Here is a 20,408-nt window from a genome sequence, read left to right as displayed (position 1 = left end):
GCAAGGCACTAGGAAAGGCTTAAGCAGAGATAAAAGAAACAGCAGAAAAGCAGCAAAGAGAATCGAGGTGCAAGTTGGTTCTTTGAAACTATTAACAGAATTGACTCGCCTTGTTCGGTTCTCGGCCTTATCTGCCAGGAGCGTCCACCTTCCTGTCCCGGCCTGGGGATAGACCTTCCAGCCCTTCTCTGCCTTCACTGCCTCTCCCCTGTCGGCCCCAAGGGCCCCCCAGCTGCATGTACAGGTCGAAGCCCCATGCGTTCAGGGTCTCCCCCAGCCCCAGCCCCAGCCCCCAGCTCAGCACCATGCAGCTGTCCAGGAAGCATTCGTTGAAGAAAGAACTGGACGGGTGTGCAGGCCCTTTGGTGGAGCACGGGGTTGGAGGTGGGACAGTGTGTGAACCTGGCCACCACCCTCCTGCCCCGTCACTAGTGGGCCCTCACGGGGAAAGCCCAGCCCCCCCTGCACAGCCTCCACGTGGGTCACCGTGGACCTCGCAGGCTTCCTCCCCGATGGCCCTCGGATCCCCCAGCACCCCAACGTCTGCCTGCCTAGCCCTCGAGGCCTTGCTGTGTCAGCCCCGCCCAGCTCAGTCCTGGGGGGACAGAGACCAGCTTGGCTTCTACACGGGAAGGTGAAGGGCCGAGGAGACTCCTGTGATGTCAAGACCCGGAGCAGGGGTGCCAGAGGGCACAGCCAGGACCCTCTAGCACAACGCTCAAAGGAGCAGAAGCCCAGCAGACGGAGGCCGGTACCCTAACCCTCTGTAGGAAACGCGCTTCTACCGCTAAGTGACGTCCCATCGGTCCTTCTAGTTCAGGGGGTTTTAAACTATGTTCCAGGAAGATTCCAGTGTATGCGTCTGTGTGTGTATCTGTGTGTGTGTGTGTGTGTGTGTCTCTGTGTGTCCGTGTGTGTCTCTTGTGTGCGTGCGTGCGTGTGTCTGTGTGTGTGTGCATGCACGTACACATGGCAGGGGGTGGGCGGAGGCGGCAGTTAACAAGCTGCTTTAAGCCCTTAACGTCTCCATCCCCGGCCGTGGGGACCAAGCTAGATGGCAGAGCTGTGGGTGAAATCAGGGCCTCTGACGTCTGGGCAAGGAGAAAGCAAGAACTCATTCGTCAATGGGAAAATATCGAAAGCTGGCCCCGCTGAGGGCATTCTTGGACATCACTGGAGACTAATGCCATAACAGGCAGAGGTCGTGGAGGCGCCATTTGTAATGATTAGGTTCCACCCCTTAGCTTGAGCAGAGTAAAATGTTTACAGACAAAATGATACCACGTCTGGGACTTGCTTCAAAATACCACTCAAGGTCGGTCACGAGTCGACAATGGATGAAGTTGGGAGACGGATACAGAGGGTTTGTTACACTATTCTGTCCACTTCTGCATACCTTTAAATTTTTCTATTGCAAAAAATTAAAATGAAGAGAAAGCAAGGGAAAACAGAGCGTTCTTACAAATCTAGATACATTTGAAACAAGCACTGTCTCCAGCGGACGTTTTCTCAGCTTCCTATTGTTTCCTTTGCTACAACTTGAATGTTCTGACTGACCTCCGTGCTTCAGTACAATAAGCAACAACGGCTACTAGTCTCCGAACACCCGTTACGGACCAGCGCGGCACTGCGTGTTCTCGCGTGCGTTGACTCAGATGCTCAACAATCCTGAATGTGGAGAAACTGAGGCTCACGATAGTCAAGACGGCAGACAGACTAATGGTCGACACAGGTTTCAGCTCTCACGAATATGAACTTAAACGTTAGACAGTGAAACACGTGTTTATCGTACAAGGTGACTCTGGGGGACGCGTTCCTGAAAGGGCTGAAATGAGATTCTGCAGCAACACATGCAACCTCAGGCAGAAAGCTCTGGTCTACGGAACCTGGTGGCCCCGTCTCGCCTGGGGTTCAGGGTGGCTTCCAGGGAGGCTGGACCCTGTCTGGGGGTTAGGTTCAGTTCTGGATTTTTATCCTCCCACTCCAAGGCCCACATTTCTTTTGCCAAAGCCAAAGAAATAGAAGTCCAGGAAATATTTTGGAAAGGAAGAAGTTACACTATCTCTATTTGTAGGTGAAATGACCTCATAGACGGACAATCCTCAGGAATCCACGAAAAAACTATTAGAACTAATGAGTGAGACCAACAGAGTTGCAGGATGTAAGAGCAGCATGCAAAAATCAATTGTGTTTTTTTTTTTTTGTGGTACGCGGGCCTCCCACTGCTGTGGCCTCTCCCGTTGCGGAGCACAGGCTCCGGACGCACAGGCTCAGCGGCCATGGCTCACGGGCCCAGCCGCTCCGCGGCATGTGGGATCCTCCCGGACCGGGGCACGAACCCATGTCCCCTGCATCGGCAGGTGGACTCTCAACCACTGCGCCACCAGGGAAGCCCCTCAACTGTACTTTTATACATTTGCAATGAACAATCCAAAAATGAAGTTAAGAAAACAATTCCATTCACAATAGCCTCCAAAAGGATAAAACACTTAGGAATAAATTTAACAAAAGAAGTGCAAAACTTCAACTCTTAAAATGACAAAACATTGTTGAAAGAAGATCTAAAGAGATGGAAAACATCCCCAAGTTCATGGGGCGACACTCCCTCAACTGATCTACAGATTCAACACAATTTCTATCAGAAGCTCACAGATCACAGAACAGACTTGAGAGTCTAAAACTAAACACACACATCTGTGGCCAAGTGATTATCAATTAGGGTCTCAAGACCATCCAACGGAAAAAGGACAGTCTCTTCACCGAATGGTGCCAGGACCACTGAGGAGCCATATGCCAGAGCTTGAGTGTGGATCCCCATCCACACCGTATACAAAATCAACTCAAAATGGACCAGAGACTTCAATGTAAGCGATAAAACTCTTAGAAAACATAAGGGTAATCTTCATGACCTTGGAGTTGGCAGGAGATTCTTAGAAATGGCACCAAAATCACGAGCAGCAAAAGAAAAACTAGATAAATCGGGCTTCATTAAAATTGAACACTTTTGCGCCTCAAAGGACACCACCAAGAAGGTGAAAAGACAACCCACAGGATGGGCTAAAGTCCTTGAAAATCACGTATCAGATAAGGGACCTTTATCTAGAATATATAAAGGGCTCTGACGACTCAACAATAAACAGACAAGCAACCCGATTTTAAAATGGGCAAAGGACTAGAATAGACATTTCTCAACGACAACCGGAAACAGATACACAAAAAGCCAGTCAGCACATGTAAAGAGGCTCGACATCATTAGTCATCAAGGAAACACAGATCCACGAGGAGACCCCACTTCACACCCAACAGAAGGGCCAGACGAGAAGCAGACAGCAGCACACGCTTTCCTCTACGGTAAGTCTACGCGAAACATCGTGAGGAGCTGCCACGCTGTTTTTCACAGTGGCTGCGTCACTTCACGCTCCCGCCAGCTGTGTGCAAGTCTCCACCTTCTCCACACCCTCACACACCCGTGAAAGCCCAGGGCAGCCACTGGGATCCTGGTGATACCTCAGGATGATGGCCGGTGCAGGTGGAGGCGGAAACGCCCGCACAGTCTGTTACGATGATTTGGAGATGAGACAGAAACAGCGTATGGTCCAACCGCATCCTTCCTGAACCCTCTCAAAAGTCAGCACTGGCTGCACAATGATTTGGCAAAGTTAACTATTTTGAATTCACGAGGAATTAACTGTTCTTATAGCGCTCTTCCCCAAAGCACTGCATCAACACGACAGACTCCAAACTGAAATGATCAATAAAAGTCAGGTTTGTAACCTGACTGATCAAGGTTGGCCCTCATACGTCCCACAGCCAAACAGCTGTAGACACGCCCTCTGCAAAGACCTCTGAACCACGGTTCTCCTGGTTTTCCACTGACCCCCTCTCTCTCCTCAGTCTGGGAGAGCCGTCGTCACACCCCAGACGTAGGAGGAGATGCCAGGCTCCCTGACTCAAGGACAGACATTCATACACGTGTGTTTTTGCCTGAACCTTATACACCATGATTTAAACTAATTGCCAACATTCCCAGCCCACCCCTTCCCGTGGCCCAACCTTAGCTGCTAAGACACCACATGAGGTTGTAGAATGTACCCTACAATCCCAGGGGCGATGCTCACTTAGCCTAAGATGTGAACGGCACCCACTCAACCCTGAGTCCTGGGGTGTACAGTCCACAGTCTGGGAAGCTGGGCACTGACCCTGGGGGTGCTGGATTGGGGCAGGGGCCTTCCCAGGAACACCGCAGCTAGAGGGGCAGCACTCTCCCCCACCCCGGGTACAGCCCCACGAACCACATTTGAAAGAAACAATGCACATTCTTACCATTTGCTTTCTATTCTCCACCAGGTTGATGCCAATAATTCCTAAGAAGGATCCGAAGCCCAGCTGACACCAGAAGAAAACAAGGGAGAAAGCGCTCAGGTTACACGCCTGGCAGCCTAACGCCCACAGGGAACAGTGCCCACCCGCCTCAGGACATCCTATCGGAAAGCGAGGCCAGCCAGCCCCCCTCACACAGCCCGAAGCATTAAGCGGCAGGTAGGTTCGTGCCCATTGGGGTGGGCTTCTCAGGAGCCGTCGAAGCCAGTGACCGGGATAGAAGCTGCTGAAACAGGCCTGTCTCATCTCCCGTGTTCAAATGTGTTAACTCCTACGTCAGTTTAACTCTCGAGTCCAGGAAATGAGTGCCACGTGCCCCCCACCCAGACAGGAGAACTTCCTCATGGTGACCCATCCTCCACGCCTGGTGGTCAGGGAGAGGCCCGTCTGAGAGCTTCTCCTGGGCCGTCGTGGGAGGACGGCTGACCCCTCAGGGAGTATCATAGGAAGCTGGAACCAAGGGTGTTTCTGACACGCACACGGCTGACACCCCTTAGAAATGAGCTTTTGACTCAGGTGAGCAGGCAAACAGGTAATCTTGGGGCGGGAAGGGCACCCAGGGGCTCCTGGGAACCCGTCCGCTTGTTCCTCCGCCTCAGCTCTCCGCCTGGGTGCAGGTGACGCTGGGACACTGGAGAAACACCACGACTGTGCTCATCTCGCATCGCCCGAGTGTGCCCAGGGGCGCCGGTGGCCTCATCCCCCAACACCTGCCTGGGAAGAATTCCTAAGCTTTCCCTCAGCTTGAAGAGCAGAGCTCCAGCAACGCCAGGGGAGGCAGCGCTCAAAGCAGCCGGTGACAAGCCCCTCCCAGAGGCACAGGGCCGCCCCGAGACCCCGCACTGGAGCCCACCCAGGGGGTGACCCTCAGCTCTGCCCGGCCCGTTGGATTCTGAGTGACCGTGCGAGGCAGAGGCAGCAGCCTGGGGACAGCCGCGCGACTGACCCACACAGCTATGGCATCTCTACCCACGGTGCCAGATTGAATGCACTAAAAATGAGACCATTTATGTCCAAGGATGTCTTTGCCTGCAAGGATTATATCTATGGAGACGGACGTGAATGCACAGATGTAGTTTTCACCAATAATTTAAGAATTCTCAAGGAGCGAGGAAAGATGAGCACTTTCTTCAAAATATCACAAGTCCATTCCAACATAAATGTATTAAAATATATCTATTAATTCTCGCTAAGTTGCATTTTTTTGGATTTGAAAAAATTCCTCTTTCCAAAATGTTGAGGTGTTTGCACCTTCTCACCCAGTTTCTTCCTGAGACCCGCCCTTGCTATAAGTCTCAAGGTCGGATGCCGTGCGTCCACAGAAGTGACTTTTATCCACATTTTCTTTGAGCAAACCTCATCTGTTGTGTCCACTGTTTGCTTTCAGAACCGCTGAGCTGAAGCCAGTTGCACTCTGGTTCTCGCCCAGGAGTCAGGTTCTCTGCAGAGCCAGGCTCTGAACACACCCAGGATGTTCTGAAGGTGACCTCCAGGTGAGATCCTGAACCAGTGAAGCGTAGAGAACACTGCAAAATCCTACTCAAGATTGACCTTCTCTGCCGGTCACCTGGGGGACCGTCTTCACAGCCGCCAGCCTCCACACCCCTGGCTCCCCTCCGTCCAGGACACGGGCCGGGAAGCAGAGTCTCGTGGGAGTTCACTGAGAATACTACCTGCACAGACACTATTTATGTAGGTTTACTCAGAAAGTGTACACAGGAAGATAATGTAGACTTATAAAGCACAGATAAAATCTAAAAATAAAGAAAAATATAAAGAGAAAATGAATGATATTTGTAAAGTATTTTCATCCTTGTTAAAATGTTATCAACATCGTGACTAATCTGCATAATACCTCTAGTGAGAGTAATGAGACTGAATAAGCTTCGTTTTTAAAATCCTGGTTTAGCACTTGTGACACAGCCCCTCAGGGCTCTGGTGCGTTTGCAGGGCATCATATCTGATAAAAAGCAATTTCACAGACGCTCCCTGAGTGCGATGCAGACGCTTGGAGCAAATTTTACTGCCAACAAATGGACACAATTCCACAGTTCAGAAGTCTGGAGGATTCTGGATTTGGGGGCCGCTGTTGCCAGGTCTGGCTGGGCTGTGGGTTTACCTAGTGGGGTTATTGCCCAGAAGCGGAGGTGAGGACCACGTCAGCTCGTCTTCCTGCTGATCCCATGCGGTCCCACGAACGCACCTTCTATCCAGGTTCCGTGGCGTCTTTTAAAGCTCTGAGTCCAGTTTCCGAGGGGTGGTTTGCTCAGCTTGGTCTCATGGGGCTGAAGTCCAGGCGTCACAGGGCTGGTTCTTCCCGGGCACTCTGGGGAGACTCTGGGCCAGGGCCTGTCGCACCTCTTGCCTCCGACCCCTCTCCTTCCCCTCCCCCACCTCTCAGGACCCTGTGCCCCACGAGGCCACCTGAGCATGCAGGATAATTGCCCTAAACCTCCACCTCGGGGGGCTGGGGTGGAGCGTGTCTGCAGCACACGGACATCTGTGTCCCCACGGCCCCCAGGCCCCCCGACCGGCAGACCCCAGGGACCGCGCCACTCACAATGATCCCGGGGTAGTAGCCGCCCATGGTCACGTTCTCCGTCCTGGTGGTGGCAGCGAGGCCGACGGTCAGGATGGAGGTGGACACCACCAGCAGAGACCCCACAAACCACAGGGAAGTCTTCTTTCTTCTCGCAAACCCTTCTGGGGGAACAGAAACAAGGAGCCAGCTGGTAAGGGGCTGAGCTTGGGGCGGGGGGCCAGGACCTCGAGCGCATCCCGGGTCAGCCTGGCTCTCTGCTGCAGCCCTGCTGCTCGCTGGCAGGAGCCTGGGACGCGCTCCCCAGGGACCACCACCGCCTGCTTCTTCCCCGCCCATCCCCGTGCTCAGAGCGGGACCCCTCGCCACCCCTCCGCCCGCCCTGAGGACTCACCGTCGTCTCCTACAGGGCACCCAGACCCCGCCGGTACCCCTGCATGGCCACCCTCCCCTGTGGCCCCCACCGCACCCAGGGGTTTCCAGGCACTGTCACCACCCACACGTCCGGACGACGAGCCCCATGAGGGTGGGCAGGGGCCCTGCCTCGTCCCCCGCTGCGTCCCTGCCACCTGAGACAGTGCCCGCGCACAGCAGCTTCTCAGTAAACGTCAGGGGGCGGCTGGGCCCTCCCCGGGTTCCAAGTCCCCTGCGGCCTCCGTCCCGGCTTCACCCCACACGGCAGCAGTCACGCCGGCCGCTTATGGCGCATCTGCTCCGCGCCTGGTCTTACTGAGCACTTTACCTGCATCAACAAGCACCCCTGGGCCTTGCCAAGTCCATGACCCTGGACCCTGCCCTACTCCAAGACTGCACAGAGGACCTCTGCACACTGCCCTGGACCAGGCCGAGCAGGTCCCACACAGAGAGGGGCCGTGCGTCCCTCTGGGATGGCCAGCACGTCCACGCTGCTCCATGGGTGCACTTGTGCCCCCATGTCCACACCGAGCCGTTCCCTGGAGGGCAGGCATCCTGTGTTCTTCCACTCCTATACCTGGCTCAGCACCAAACACGTGAGTGATCAAATGGGAAGGGGTGGAAAGAAAGTATAAAAGTGTGCAGAGCCCGCCGCTGCCCACCTGCACGTCCATTACCCTCTCCCCTTGTCAACAGGCCCCAATTATTGGATGTGGAAACACGCCAGCTGAAAGATGGCATTTTCCAGCCTCTGCTCCAGCTGGGTGATTACGTTCTCAGCAAAAAATCTCCACCTCAACAAGGAATGTTGGGTGGGACCTACAGGAAATCTCTTAAAGGAGCCAGTCCCTTTGCCTTTCTCCCCTTCATCCTTCCCGCGGCCTGGAATGTGAACATAAAGGTGGAGCCCCTGCAGCCATTTTGCACCATGAGGGAACCTTGACAATAGAAGTCACACACAAAGAGAGGCAGAGCAGAAAGACAGCCCTGGGTTGTCCACCTCCAAACTTTGATTAGGTAACAGAATTAAATCTCTGGACCATAAACCACTATTGTGGATGTCCTGGTATCTGTAGCCAAAGCTAATTTTAACTGTCACAGAATCCAAGAAAGGAAACCTTCCATCCCTGGTACCTTCCTCCCTCAGGCCTTGACTCCTGGATTTCGTGTAAACCGTTCTTCTTCTCGTGTGTCTCAGGGAAGGCAGGGAAGCCTCACTTACAATAACCGTAATTGTAATCATTATTACAGCAATTCGATCTCAGATACGCCTGTTCCTACGCAGTCATCAGCAACCGCACAACGGAGGCAGAGACACAGGCCAGGCAGAGGGCAGGACGAGACTCCACACTGAACACAGCCATGCTGGTGTGTCTCGTTTGTTGGAAGGTTAACCATCTTCATCCCTGTGACTCCACAACAAAACAGGATGAAACAAAAACGTGGTGCTTCTTCCCGCACCAAAGTGTTAAAATTGACGTGTGTGTGTGTGTGTGTGTGTGTGTGTGTGTGTGTGTGGTGGGGAAGCGGCTGCTCGTCTGACCTCAACCACTGTCTCAGATGACCCCAGGCCCCGGCCCAGACTGTGCCTTTGAAGAGTTGCACGCCCGTCCGCAGTCTCGTCAGCAAAGTTTAACGGCAGGTCAAGGTCACACCACCCAAGAAAGGGATTGTCACGCACTCAGAAATAGATTCCACACAACTCTGGGTCAACGTGCTCACTCAGAATCACTTGGCCAGCCCGGGAACGCCGCTTCTACCCGCTGGCCTGGTGAGGGCGAAGGTCTCAGGAAGGTCGCTTCATTTCCTGCGTGGCCCTCACCTCCCTTCACCTGCTCTTTCGCTGCTGTTTTCTCGTACTTTTTACTGCAAATATGTAAGAACTGTTGAGGGTGAACCATCTGTAGGAGTGTCTACAGAAGCACAGCCACAAGTGCTAGGAGACGACTTACACCTTTGGGACCCAGCGGCCCTGGGGCCCCCTTGGTGGGCTTTTATCTGTTCACTATTATTCACGGCATCTTACTTGCAGAGTCGTGTGCATGCAGACAGCAGTCACTTATTTTTCCTTGCATGTATCTAGAGCCTGAAACCGAGGATATAAGTACAGGTTGGTTTGCCCCAGAGTCAGAAAGATCAGTGGTTACAGCCGATCTGGGGTGTCTGTAGGGAAATGGGACAGAAATGGCAAAGCCACTTGGAAAATGAGTGAGTGAGAGGAAAAGAGAAGACTCCCCTCGGGCGACATTCTGCTCTGGGTGATTAACTTTAGAAAGGCAGGTACGTTGGGAACAAATGGACACAAAGGTTGAAAACCACCTTCTTCTATGTTTTGGAAGTTAGTGAAGCTGCTACCATGGAAGTTGGTGAGACACTCACGCCAGGGCCGCCCAGCAGTCGTGGGGGGTGGCATTGCAGCCTCCGCTCGCCCACCCGCCCCTAGCGGTCACCCCTCCCGTGCGCTACCCGCCCCGCCAGCCCCCGAGCCCCTGCGGATGGACCCAGGGCAGCACCGCCTCCTCATCAGATCTCCTCAACTGTTCTTCCCGAGGTTCCGTCCCCATCTCCGCTGTAAAATGTCTTTTAAGAGCAAGAAGCCTCTTGAAACTAAACTTTCTGGGACTAAGTATTTGAGAAGGTTATCGAATGCCCTCCTCCTCAGAGGACTTCTTGCTGTTTCCCCTAATTGAATGCGTTACGTGTCTATTTCTCTCAGAATAACTAACTGAGGCCTCAGCACCTGCTTCAAGCCACAGTTCCGGCCCCTGGGCCTTGTCTCTTAGCCCCTGTGGGCCCGTCTGGAAGACCCCCTGCGGGGATATTCTGGTTCCGAAGGTTCTTGCCTCCGCTTTGACTTGTCCCTTTAGGGCGGTCGCGTGATGAGAGGGGACCTGAGGGGCCCCACCAGGCAAACAGCTTTGCTGGGACCTTGTCAAGTCCGTTAGTGACATTCTGACAGGTCACGTCAAACATCTCCTTTGGGACCGTGTAAAGCTTCCTAGGAGCCACTTTCAGTATGACTTCACCAGGCTTTCCCTGCATGACTTTCCCTCTGAAACTTCTCCGTGACAAAGATCACAGGATGCAGGCTGTCCTCCTTGTCACGCTTCGTACTGCGCGTTCCGAGTTTACCGTGAGGTCTGGAGAGACAGGCAGGTGGGAAAGGGATGCTTCTGAGCGACCTCATCCCAATGACACAGACTGCAATATTTTGATTCAAGGTACAACAGGGATGACAAAGAGAAGAGTCCCAACCTTCAATAGTCTTTATAAATAGAGGGGTTTGCATAAAAAATAAGACAACGAGAAATAACCTCGAGAAAAGGAGGTAGGGTGTCTTTCTAATCGCCATAAGACATATGCATTTTTAGGTCAAGTTTCGGAGAAAAGGGGGTCCACACTGAAGGAAAAAAACCGAATTCCCTGAATTGTTCCCTCGACCTTCCTGTCCCATTAGCAGGAGTCCTACTGTGTGTGTTGTTACAACTGAAGCATCCTTAAGGCAGTGCCCTGACTCCTAGTTAAAATCTCTACTGTTAGGCTTATAGCACTGGTGGCAACTTACACGAACGCTGCCCAAGCTGTTGTGGGGCTGCCAGGCCTGCTGAGTGATTGCGCACGGCCCCCCGCCGTCTCCGAGCCCTGCAGAGGGAGGACCCTGAGAGCAGGGGCCCTGGGATCTTGCTTGATGCCGGTCCGGTCCCCGAGCCTGTATCTTCTCATGCTGAATGAATGAGGGAAGTTCGGTTTCCTGATCTGCAAAGCGGTGGGGTGGGGGGGGGGGTATGACAACCCCCTGACTGCCTGCCTCTTCACTGTGATAAGGATGCAGTGAGAGAACATCTGTGAAATTCCAGATGCGTGTCTATGCGCATAATGGGCATGTGGTCGTGGGTGGCGCTAAAGTCAAGGTGAATCAGCACTTACTCCTACCCGCTGCTCTCCACCTGGGAGCGGAGGGGGGGCGTCTGGGGCTGTGGGGCTGAGGCCAAACCTGCATCTCACCTGCCTGCTCACTGTTCTCCTGACTCCAGCCTGTGCAGAATGTCGCTCCCCAGGAGCCCCGCCAGCTCCCTGCACCTGCCGCCTCCCCTCCCAGCCTCCCCTCCTAGCCTCCCCCAGCCTCCTCCCAGCCTCCCCTCCCAGCTTCCCCCCAGCCTCCCCTCCCAGCCTCCCCTCCCAGCCTCCTCCCAGCCTCTTCCCAACCTCCCCCCAGCCTTCCCCTAGCCTCCTCCCAGCCTCCCCTCCCAGCCTCCTCCAAGCCTCCCCTCCCAGCCTCCTCCCAGCCTCTTCCCAACCTCCCCCCAGCTTCCCCTCAGCCTCCCCTCCCAGCCTCCCCCCAACCTCCCCTCCCAGCCTCCTCCCAGCCCCCTCCCAACCTCCCCCCAGCCTCCCCTCCCAGCCTCCTCCCAGCCCCCTCCCAACCTCCCCCCAGCCTCCCCTCCCAGCCTCCTCCCAGCCCCCTCCCAGCCTCCTCCCAGCCTCTGTGGCTCCACGACCAGGTGCAAGGATGGAGCAGACCTAGGGCCTGTCCCCCTCCGCACCTTCTCCACTTAGTGGAGCCGGGAAGAGGGTGTCACAAAGACCGGGGTGGGGGCAGTCACCTCGTCACCCCCTCCTTGCCAGGAGGGCCGGGCCTCCCAGAAAGAAGAATGAGCTCATTTAATCATTTCATCTCAACGGCAGCCATGGGGGCTAAGTAACTGTCCCAGGGAAACAGACAAAGGCACAAGGACGTGCCCTCAGCCAACAGTTTCCCTTTTATTTTTCTTTTACACAGAACACATCCCCCAAGGGCATGAGTGCAGACATGTAAGGTAGAAAATACCCATAATCCCATCCCAGCTACACTCTTGTTTAGTATTTTTAAATAAAAAACCAACTCTCAGTATTTTTTAAATTTAAAGTTCCTCCTCAGAAGAAAATTCTAAGTCAAAAATGCTATTTTTGAAATCAAGTCATTCTAATATAATGATGGTAATAATTGTAAGTAGTTAATAACTAGTCATAACAACTAGTTGTCATTATAATAAGTAATTGTTTTCCAGGAGGATGGAACACGTGTAGGTCAGTCTGTCACAGAGCATTTGGCTTTAGAGAGCGGTGGGTATAGAATTGTTTCTTTTAGGAAGAAGCCAGAAGCCTTGATTATCATTTAAAAATCAAGCAACGTCACTAATCTGGTCTTTTAAAAGAGACTTTGCAAAGCCACTGCACACAGGGCTGGGAGGTAAACCCCTGCGCTCTCCACTGGACCCCTGTGTAGCGGCAGCCGGACCCCGAGGCATCACCACCCCTCCGCCCGTCCGTCAGAGCCCCGCTCGCCGTGGGACTACCTTCTCTTTTCTTGAAGGCTTCCCGGCCTCCCCGTCAGGAAAACACCCCCATTACTCCCCTCCCGGCCACTTCCCGGTAGGGAGACAAAGGCTCCGGCTTCCTGTGTCCCGCCGCCTGGCTTTGGCTGCATCGGGCTTGGTGGGAAATCCGCGAATTCGAGATTCCGTGAATTTACGGGGGAGAAGCCTGGGGAGGGCGCGGATGAGGCGGACAGCCGCGCCAAGAATGCCCTAAGGGCCTTGGTCACTTTCAAGCATGAAGAAGCCACCTGGCCCCACGAAATGACCTTTTCTTAGAAATTTTTGGAGCCTGAAATGGGGTGGAAGAGATGGCAAAGGAGTGCGTTGTAAGGTTTATACGGATCGTCGTCTATTGTTCGTAGTAAAGGACAGCGGAGAACGAGACGGGGAGAGACAGGCGCAAAGTCTGGACACTCAGGAAAAAGCGGAGGGAGAGGGCCTGTTTCCGCGCCCAGGGGCCCCGGCGGAGCTCGGGCGCCGGAAGACCGGAGCCTGGCTCACCTGTGCGCTCACCTGTCGTGTCCAGCAGGGCCAGGGGCCCGGGCACCGGCGGCGGGAGCGGCTGCATCCCGGGGGCTGCTCCGGGGGGGGAGGGGCTGCGTGTTCTCCCGCTGCGACAGCGACCGTGGGGCGCGGTGGCCGTGAGGACCAGATGCCCGAGCACCGCCCCTCCGGTTAGCGTCGGTCCGCTCGCCTCCCACCTGCGCCCCGCCCCTCGCCCCGCCCCCTGCCCCCTCCCGGTTTTCCCGGAGCGCAAAGCACCAGGGAAGGGAAGGCGATGCGGCCGGGGACTGAGAGCCAGTTCCCACCCACCACCACCACCCCCGCCCCGCCCCGGACTTGGCACAGGCAAACCTTTAAAGCTGGGACGGTAATAGTGTTGAGAATCTGGGGGAAGGAACCCGCGTGCGCTGCTGGTGGGGTTACGCCCGCTGTGACCACTTTGACAGCAGTGTTTAGGAAAGTCAAAGATGGGTCCCTACAAGCCAGCAATTCCCTGCTTAAAGACAAGCCCAAGACCTGTGGTTCCAGGCCCAGGCTGCCCTTGCCCCGGTCCGGAAGATCCCACATGCCGCGGAGCGGCTGGGCCCGTGAGCCACGGCCGCTGAGCCTGCGCCTCCGGAGCCTGCGCTCCGCAACCCGGAGAGGCCGCGGCAGTGAGAGGCCCACGTACCGCAAAGAAAAATAAATAAATAAATAAATAAATAAATAAAAGTTACTGCAGTCCTGAGCCAACCCAGACGGGTCCAATCAGAATGTCTGGCAGTGAAGTAATTGTTAGGAGCCCCAGTCATTCTGAAGGGGTTCCATTGAGGCAGAAAAACCCTGACTGTGAGGTTTGCACACAAAATATGCTACACAGCTCTGTGTGTAACGGCAAAACAACGAACACCAGCACGAGGGATAGATTTACGTATCCAGTGGTTCACTACGTGGTGAGGCTTCCCGCACCAGCAGGAAAAACTCAAACACAGCGTGGAGCAAAACCGCGGTTCGTGGCGTCGAGGTGAGTATAACACCACCTGTGTACAGGTTTCAGGCGTGGAAAGCGGTGCCATTCGCTCACAGCGGCCCCTCCACGGGCTGCACTGGGCACCCACCCCACATGCTAGACACCGTGCCCCGCACTCGGGAAGGGCCGATGGACAGAGGTCCTGGTGCAGCGGGCACCCTTCGGAGACGAGACAGTGGCCAATAAATACAGTCACCGAGGAAAATGCAGGAGGTCGGGGGTCGGGGGGGGCCTGAGACGGCCACACCTGCTGCGGCAGGAGGGAGAGTGCAACTCGGAGAGGAGGGCTCAGGTCACTGTCATCAGAGGAGACGTCCCGCCCACCCAGAGGGCGTGTGGTGGGGCCGCTCGGCCGTCTGGGAAGGAGCCCTGGGCAGAGCAGGGGCGGGCCTGGCATGCAGTGGGCGGCAGGAGGTCTTACCTGCCACGCCAGGGCCCCAGGGGAGCCCACGTCAGAAGGGTCACTGAGAGGGGTTGCAGCGCAGCAGGATGGGAGCCAGGAGGCCAGAAAGGCGGTTAGGATCCAGGGAGAAGTGACCGTGGTGTAGAGCGGGCGGTGAGACGTGGTCACGCCAACCCCATACCGTGCAGACACACAGCGGTGCCCCCTAAACACCTTGACTGCAGCCCGGCGAGCCTGAGTTTGGACTTCTGGCCCCAGAATTGCACGAGAATAAGTTGTGTTGCTTTAAGCACATACACAGTGGTACGTGTGAGGCTTAAGGGCTCTAACCCAAAGCCTCCGTCCGGGGGGCGGGGGTGGGGGACCTGGGCTGCGGGGAGGGGGAATAAGCAGATTCCGCTGAGGACAGGCCTCGGGGCTGCGGCATCTCCTTCCCCAGCCCACCTTCAACAGGAAAGACTGAAGGAAACCAGAACACGTCGCCCCGAAGTATGTGCGTCTTTGACATAAAAATTATTTGGAGCTGAAGGCTCTGAAGGAGCAGGAAAAGTTCCCCCTTCTGCCTAAAAACAGGAAATAAATTCTCCTTTACCGAGACCGACTCTCACCGGCCGAGAGACGGCCCAGCGGCATCTGCGGGCCTCACCCCGTGCCTTCCCTCCCGTACCCGATGCCCTTGGAAGCCGCACCTGCTCCCCTGCCCTGTGTGTCTGAATCCGCCGTTTTCCGGGAGTCGCTCCCCAAGCTGTGTGCTAAGCTGCCTTCCTTTTGTTACTCTGCCTTCTGTGTGGGGGTCTGAGCCGAGAACTCAGGGTGGAGGGAACATCACTCCCCTCCCCCACGAGGCCCCCAGGCATGCAGTTCCCAGTGCGGATGACCCTCCGGGGCCCAAACAGAAGCGATGACGGAAACCACGATCAGAGAGCAGCAGCAGTAGGAAACACCTCTGCGAGCTCACAGGAGACCCGCCCGTCGCGCATCGCCCAGGAGGGTGTAGACGACAATCGCGCAGCGAGCGGTTGCCGTGGAGGCGTCTGTTCGCCCACTTGCCGGAAGTGAAGGGTAGCTCATAACATCTGACAGCAAGCAAGTCTGATTCGGTTGGCTGCTTTGAAAACCAGGCCCGACTCTGCCGACCGGAGCCCCGTGTGTGTTGGGAAGGAGCCCCACGGGGTCCAAGTGCTCTGTCCACACTCGGCCCTGCCAGCCCGGCCGCTCAGCAGGGTCACCGGCCGTGGCCGTGCGTGGCCGAGCTCGCGGCCGCACCCCGAGGGCAGCTGGGTGGGCTGGACCTGTGTGTCGTTCCAAAGGTGCGCTGAAAATATCCTTAAAAACTGTGCGTGTGTTGCCAGAAATGATACCTTTTTCCAACTAATACGTTTACCGCAGGAGATTTTAGATGCCACTGGAGCTGGGCAGGTTTTTGGGAATCCCTTCAGGGCTCCGTGAGCAGGGGATCGTGAGACAAGCATGGCAGGCGTTAGTGTGCCCGCCCCCCAAGCTCCCCCTGCCCAGGTGAGGAAGCAGGCCCAGGAGGCTACCCGACGTGACTAGAGCAGACCCGGGCCTCCCCCAAAGCCTGCGCGTGGACCTGGCAGGAGGCTACTCGACGTGACTAGAGCAGACCCGGGCCTCCCCCAAAGCCTGCGCGTGGACCTGGCACGGACGTTTTTAGAACTCACCCCCAGGCACCCCCGCCAGGAGACCAAGCAGCACAGCCACAGTGTGGGAGGCACCGGCTCTGAGGCTCATGACACCGACTGACACCTGATCGCCCCGCGGAGGCCTGAGGACGCCTGCATCCAGCCCAGCTCTGCAGGGAGCCACAGTCGGGGATCAGGGTATTTTTAAAACGTAATGTAATTTAGCTCTTGCAAAGGCAATTACGAGACGATGAGGAAATCTGTCTTCTATTGGTCTGAGGACAGGCAGAGGGTCTGGACCAATTATTACTGATGTTAAGAAGATAATTGATTAAAGCAGTTATGAACCCTAGTGCCAAGTTCCTTCCTGCTCAGTGTAATATGTTTGAAGTATCCTAATACCCTGCCTCCACTTCCCTCACCTGAGCTCAAGTCCCCACTGCCCCCAGAAACAGCCGCATCCCCTCAGAGGGTCTCACCCAGAGGTCCTGAGTTGACCTGGATTCACCCTTCAGACGGGCGGGGCAGGTGGAGATCGGGGCTGACACTGGTCGAACACCTATCAGACGCCTCTCCCTGTGATCACCGCTGCTCATGTCTGCCTTTGTTAATCGGTACAATGTTCTACCCATTTCACAGATGAGGAAACTGAGGCACTGAGAATTTAAATAATTTTTCTGAATTGAAGTAGCTGGTCAGTGGCTGAGATAAGATACGAACCAGGTCAGTTCGATATCAAGGCGTAATCACACCCTCCAAGTGGGAAAGCAGTCCGTGCAGTCAACATCTGTTGAATTTCCTCTATATGCAAGATACGAGGAGAGCCGTGAAGATAAGTCATACAGACCTGCCCTTCAAGGGCTTTAAAAGTGCGAAGCAGGAGAAATAAAACATACTACTGTGTTATAAAGCAGATGGTGACAGTAGCATCGGTGAGAGCAGTCACCGTGCTAGAGAAGGAACAGGGATCCCAGGGACGTGACCCGGCCCCTGCGGAGATCCAGGCCTCCCCGGTGACCTGCTTGGTGACCCTGCCTTGCATCGGGACCCCCTAGGGGCCATTAATAATCCTGGGGCCTGGACACTCGAACCAGGGCGTCTGGAGGGAAATGAACGTCTGAGGTGCCCAGGTGGTCCCTGAGCAACAGGAATGGGAAGCAGGCTTTCAGGCCGAGGGGATGCTGGGGGGGCGGTGCGCACGGTGTTGTGTCCGGCTGCCTGCGGGGGTAGCTAAGTCAGGGGGCAGGCTTTCAGGGGCCCAGGAGCAGGGCTGGCGGGAGGGCAAGCAATCACCGTGAGACTGAGGATTCTGCGCAGTGGGGTCTCCCTGCATCCTCCTCACGCCCGGGCAGGGAGGGACCCTTCCCAGCACGAGGTCCAGCGTGACCCCAGCTGCCCCTGGAGACCCGTCCAGCACGGAGGAGCCGACGGGAGGGGCTGGCTCGGCCCCACACTGCGAGAAGAGGGACTCATCTTCCCACAGGCCCCGTCAGCCTGACGTCCTCGCAGGTCCCGCACGGCACAGGTGCACACACACCTGGCTGGCCCCCTGCTCCCGTCGGGGCTCCACTCTGTCACAGTGGCAGGTGAGGGTGTGGGCACGTCTGGCCGTCGGTCCTTACGGCCTGCCCCCGGGGGCCCCCCCGCCAAGCTCAGATGGCCTTTGGTGGCTGGCGGCCAAGGCTGGCCGGGTGCCGGCCCACCTCCCCTCACCCTCCGGTCGCTGCCTCCCAGTTACCTGGCTTAGGCTTTGGAGAAAGCAGAGACGGGAAGTGCCCCAGGGATTTCCGCCCATCCACCCTGCCCGGCCTCCCTCCTCCGAGGATGAATCTCACAGGCTCCAGCTGGAACAGGGGAGAAGGAGAGGAGTCTAGAACTTAGTTTCTTAAATTACGATCAGGGTGACATAAAAGTACACGACCAGCTGCCCAAGAAGGGAGGCTCAGCCCTCGATCCCGTGCAGGCGCGGGCGGTGGGCAGGGTGACCCTGGCGCTCACTCGGTCCTGTTATGAAACTGAATTCATCACGGCCCTTCTTTTGTTCCCTGCTTAGAACCACGTCCCACTCACGGCAGGCGCCCAGGAACACCTTGCGGATGGAGACTGAACGAGCACGGCCCCCACCCCTCTCAGCACCTGCTCCGACCCAGGCGGGGGCCCCTGCTGGACGCACCCCTCTCCACGGAGTCCTCCCGGCCCGGCCCCCTCGAGGAGATCCAGGTGGAGGCCCCTTCTCCCCAACCTGTGTGAGCAGATAGGGGTCAGCAAGCTCTGAAACTAGGACCAGCCCTAAAAAGAGAGGGATTAAAAGACCCCTAGGAACCATGCAGGAAGCTCCTCTGTCAGCCACAGGCCAGGCGGGGTCCAGATCCAGGGCCCTGGGCCCCTGCGCAGGCAGGACCCCTGTCCGTTGTGGGAGCGCGTTAGAGTCTGGTCTCGGGCTTTGGGGCCCTGCGGTAACCGAATAGCCTGCGATGAGTGGGGAATGAATAATGCAGACCGGAGGCCGGGGAGACTCAGGGCCCCGCCTGCCTGTGCCCGGCGAGGCGGCCAGCCAGACGGGAGATGCTCTCAGGGACACAAACGGTGTAAATTGCAAACACTCCTGGGGCTTCGCAGGGGGCCTGTAACCGTGATCTCCCTGCCCCTCTAGAGAGCCCAAGCAGGAGGCTCACCTTTCCAGGCTCTCAGGCCCCACAGGAAGCGGGAAGCCCCCCGCCGGCTGACTCCCCGGTGAGGAAGGGGGAGCCTTCCGGGCCTTGGACTGGCCACACAGCTTGCCTGCCATCTCCTGGGACGTGCAAGCCGTCGCCCTGAGTGAGGCCTTGCCCCTCACAGGCCTGGCCTAGCACCCGCGCCCTTACCCATTCTGGAGTGTTGGGGAAAGGCGGCGCCCTGAGCGTCCAGGACCCACAGGGCTGGGAGCGCCCAGGCTGGCCACCCCCGTCGTCGCACCCCGAGGCCCTGGACCTTCATGAGCTTTCTCCCCTCGGCCCTTCGTCTGGACGTCAGGAGCGTGAACCTGGAAAAACAGTGTTCTACCGTCACTGAAGGACTGAGGTTTGGTTTCCACAAAATCAAATCAAGCCTTCTTACCTTCATTTGACATTGTCTGGGTAAAGCCTGGGAGCCTATCTCACGGTTATTTTAATCCCATGGCCTCTTAAACTCTTCTTCTCTTAGCCGGCAAAATGCCTATAACGTGGACGCTGTATTCTCACTTGGGGCCCACTTGTGTGTCTGAACACTCGCAGGAGGGGCTGGGCCCATCGTGAAGTAAGAGGAGGTGACCTCAGCCTTTGCTGAGCTCGGGTTGGGTAATGACATTTGCAGTTATATTTAGTTAGTTATTGTGTTGATCAGAGTCAGACCGTATCGCTTGAATCACCCCGGAAAACCCATGGGGCTGCCTCTCCCAGGCTGCAGCTCCACTCAGACAAGTGGAAGAAAGGGGTTTATATGTGTAGACAGCAGGGCCTGACGGGCTACCAGGAGCAGCAGACGGAAGCCACACGGGACCCGCCCGGACGGGGAGCAGAGCAGAGGTGCAGACCCAGGGGCCGCAGGGCTGCGCCGGCAACTCTCTGAATCTGGAGGGAGATGGGGACAGAGTGTGTGCGTGTGTGAGTGCAAGAGCGCATGTGTGTGCATGAGTGCATGTGTGTGCACGTGTGTGCGTGTACATGAGTGCATTGTGTGCATGTGTGCGCAAGAGTGCACTGTGTGTGCATGTGTTATGTACGTGTATGTGTATCTATGTGTACATGTGTGTTGTGTGTGTACATGTGTGCACGTGTCCATATGCATCTGCACACATGTGTATGTGATTTTTTAAAACATCTTTATTGGAATATAATTGCTTTACAATGCTGTGTTAGTTTCTGCTTTATAACAAAGTGAATCAGCTATACGTATACATGTATCCCCACAGCCCCTCCCTCTTGCATCTCCCTCCCTCCCACCCTCCCTATCCCACCCCTCTAGGTGGTCACAAAGCACCGAGCTGATCTCCCTGTGCTATGCGGCTGCTTCCCACTAGCCATCTGTTTTACATTTGGGAGTGTATATACGTCCATGCCACCCTCTCACTTCGTCCCAGCTTACCCTTCCCCCTCCCCGTGTCCTCACGTCCATTCTCTACATCTGCGTCTTTATTCCT

General features: G+C 56.0%; 1 protein-coding gene across 2 annotated transcripts in view; it reads right to left on the bottom strand.

The window, feature by feature from the left end:
- The window catches only part of TMEM255B (transmembrane protein 255B), a 32,604-nt gene extending 19,267 nt beyond the window's left edge, over positions 1–13,337 (bottom strand). For both annotated transcript variants that reach the window (XM_060288035.1, XM_030856628.2), the window contains exons 1-3: positions 13,204–13,337; positions 6,941–7,083; positions 4,324–4,386 (exon numbers count right to left, since the gene is read on the bottom strand). In XM_060288035.1, coding sequence (XP_060144018.1) covers positions 4,324–4,386; positions 6,941–7,083; positions 13,204–13,258 — 261 coding nt within the window. In that variant the 5' untranslated portion in view covers positions 13,259–13,337. The remainder of the gene's footprint in view (positions 1–4,323; positions 4,387–6,940; positions 7,084–13,203) is intronic.
- Positions 13,338–20,408: the final 7,071 nt, after the last annotated feature.

This window comes from Globicephala melas, chromosome 18 (assembly GCF_963455315.2).
Source record: "Globicephala melas chromosome 18, mGloMel1.2, whole genome shotgun sequence".
In the NCBI taxonomy this organism is placed as follows: Eukaryota; Metazoa; Chordata; class Mammalia; order Artiodactyla; family Delphinidae; genus Globicephala; species Globicephala melas.
The sequence above is the reverse complement of the archived record's forward strand: the minus strand, read 5'-3'. Positions and strand labels throughout refer to the sequence as shown.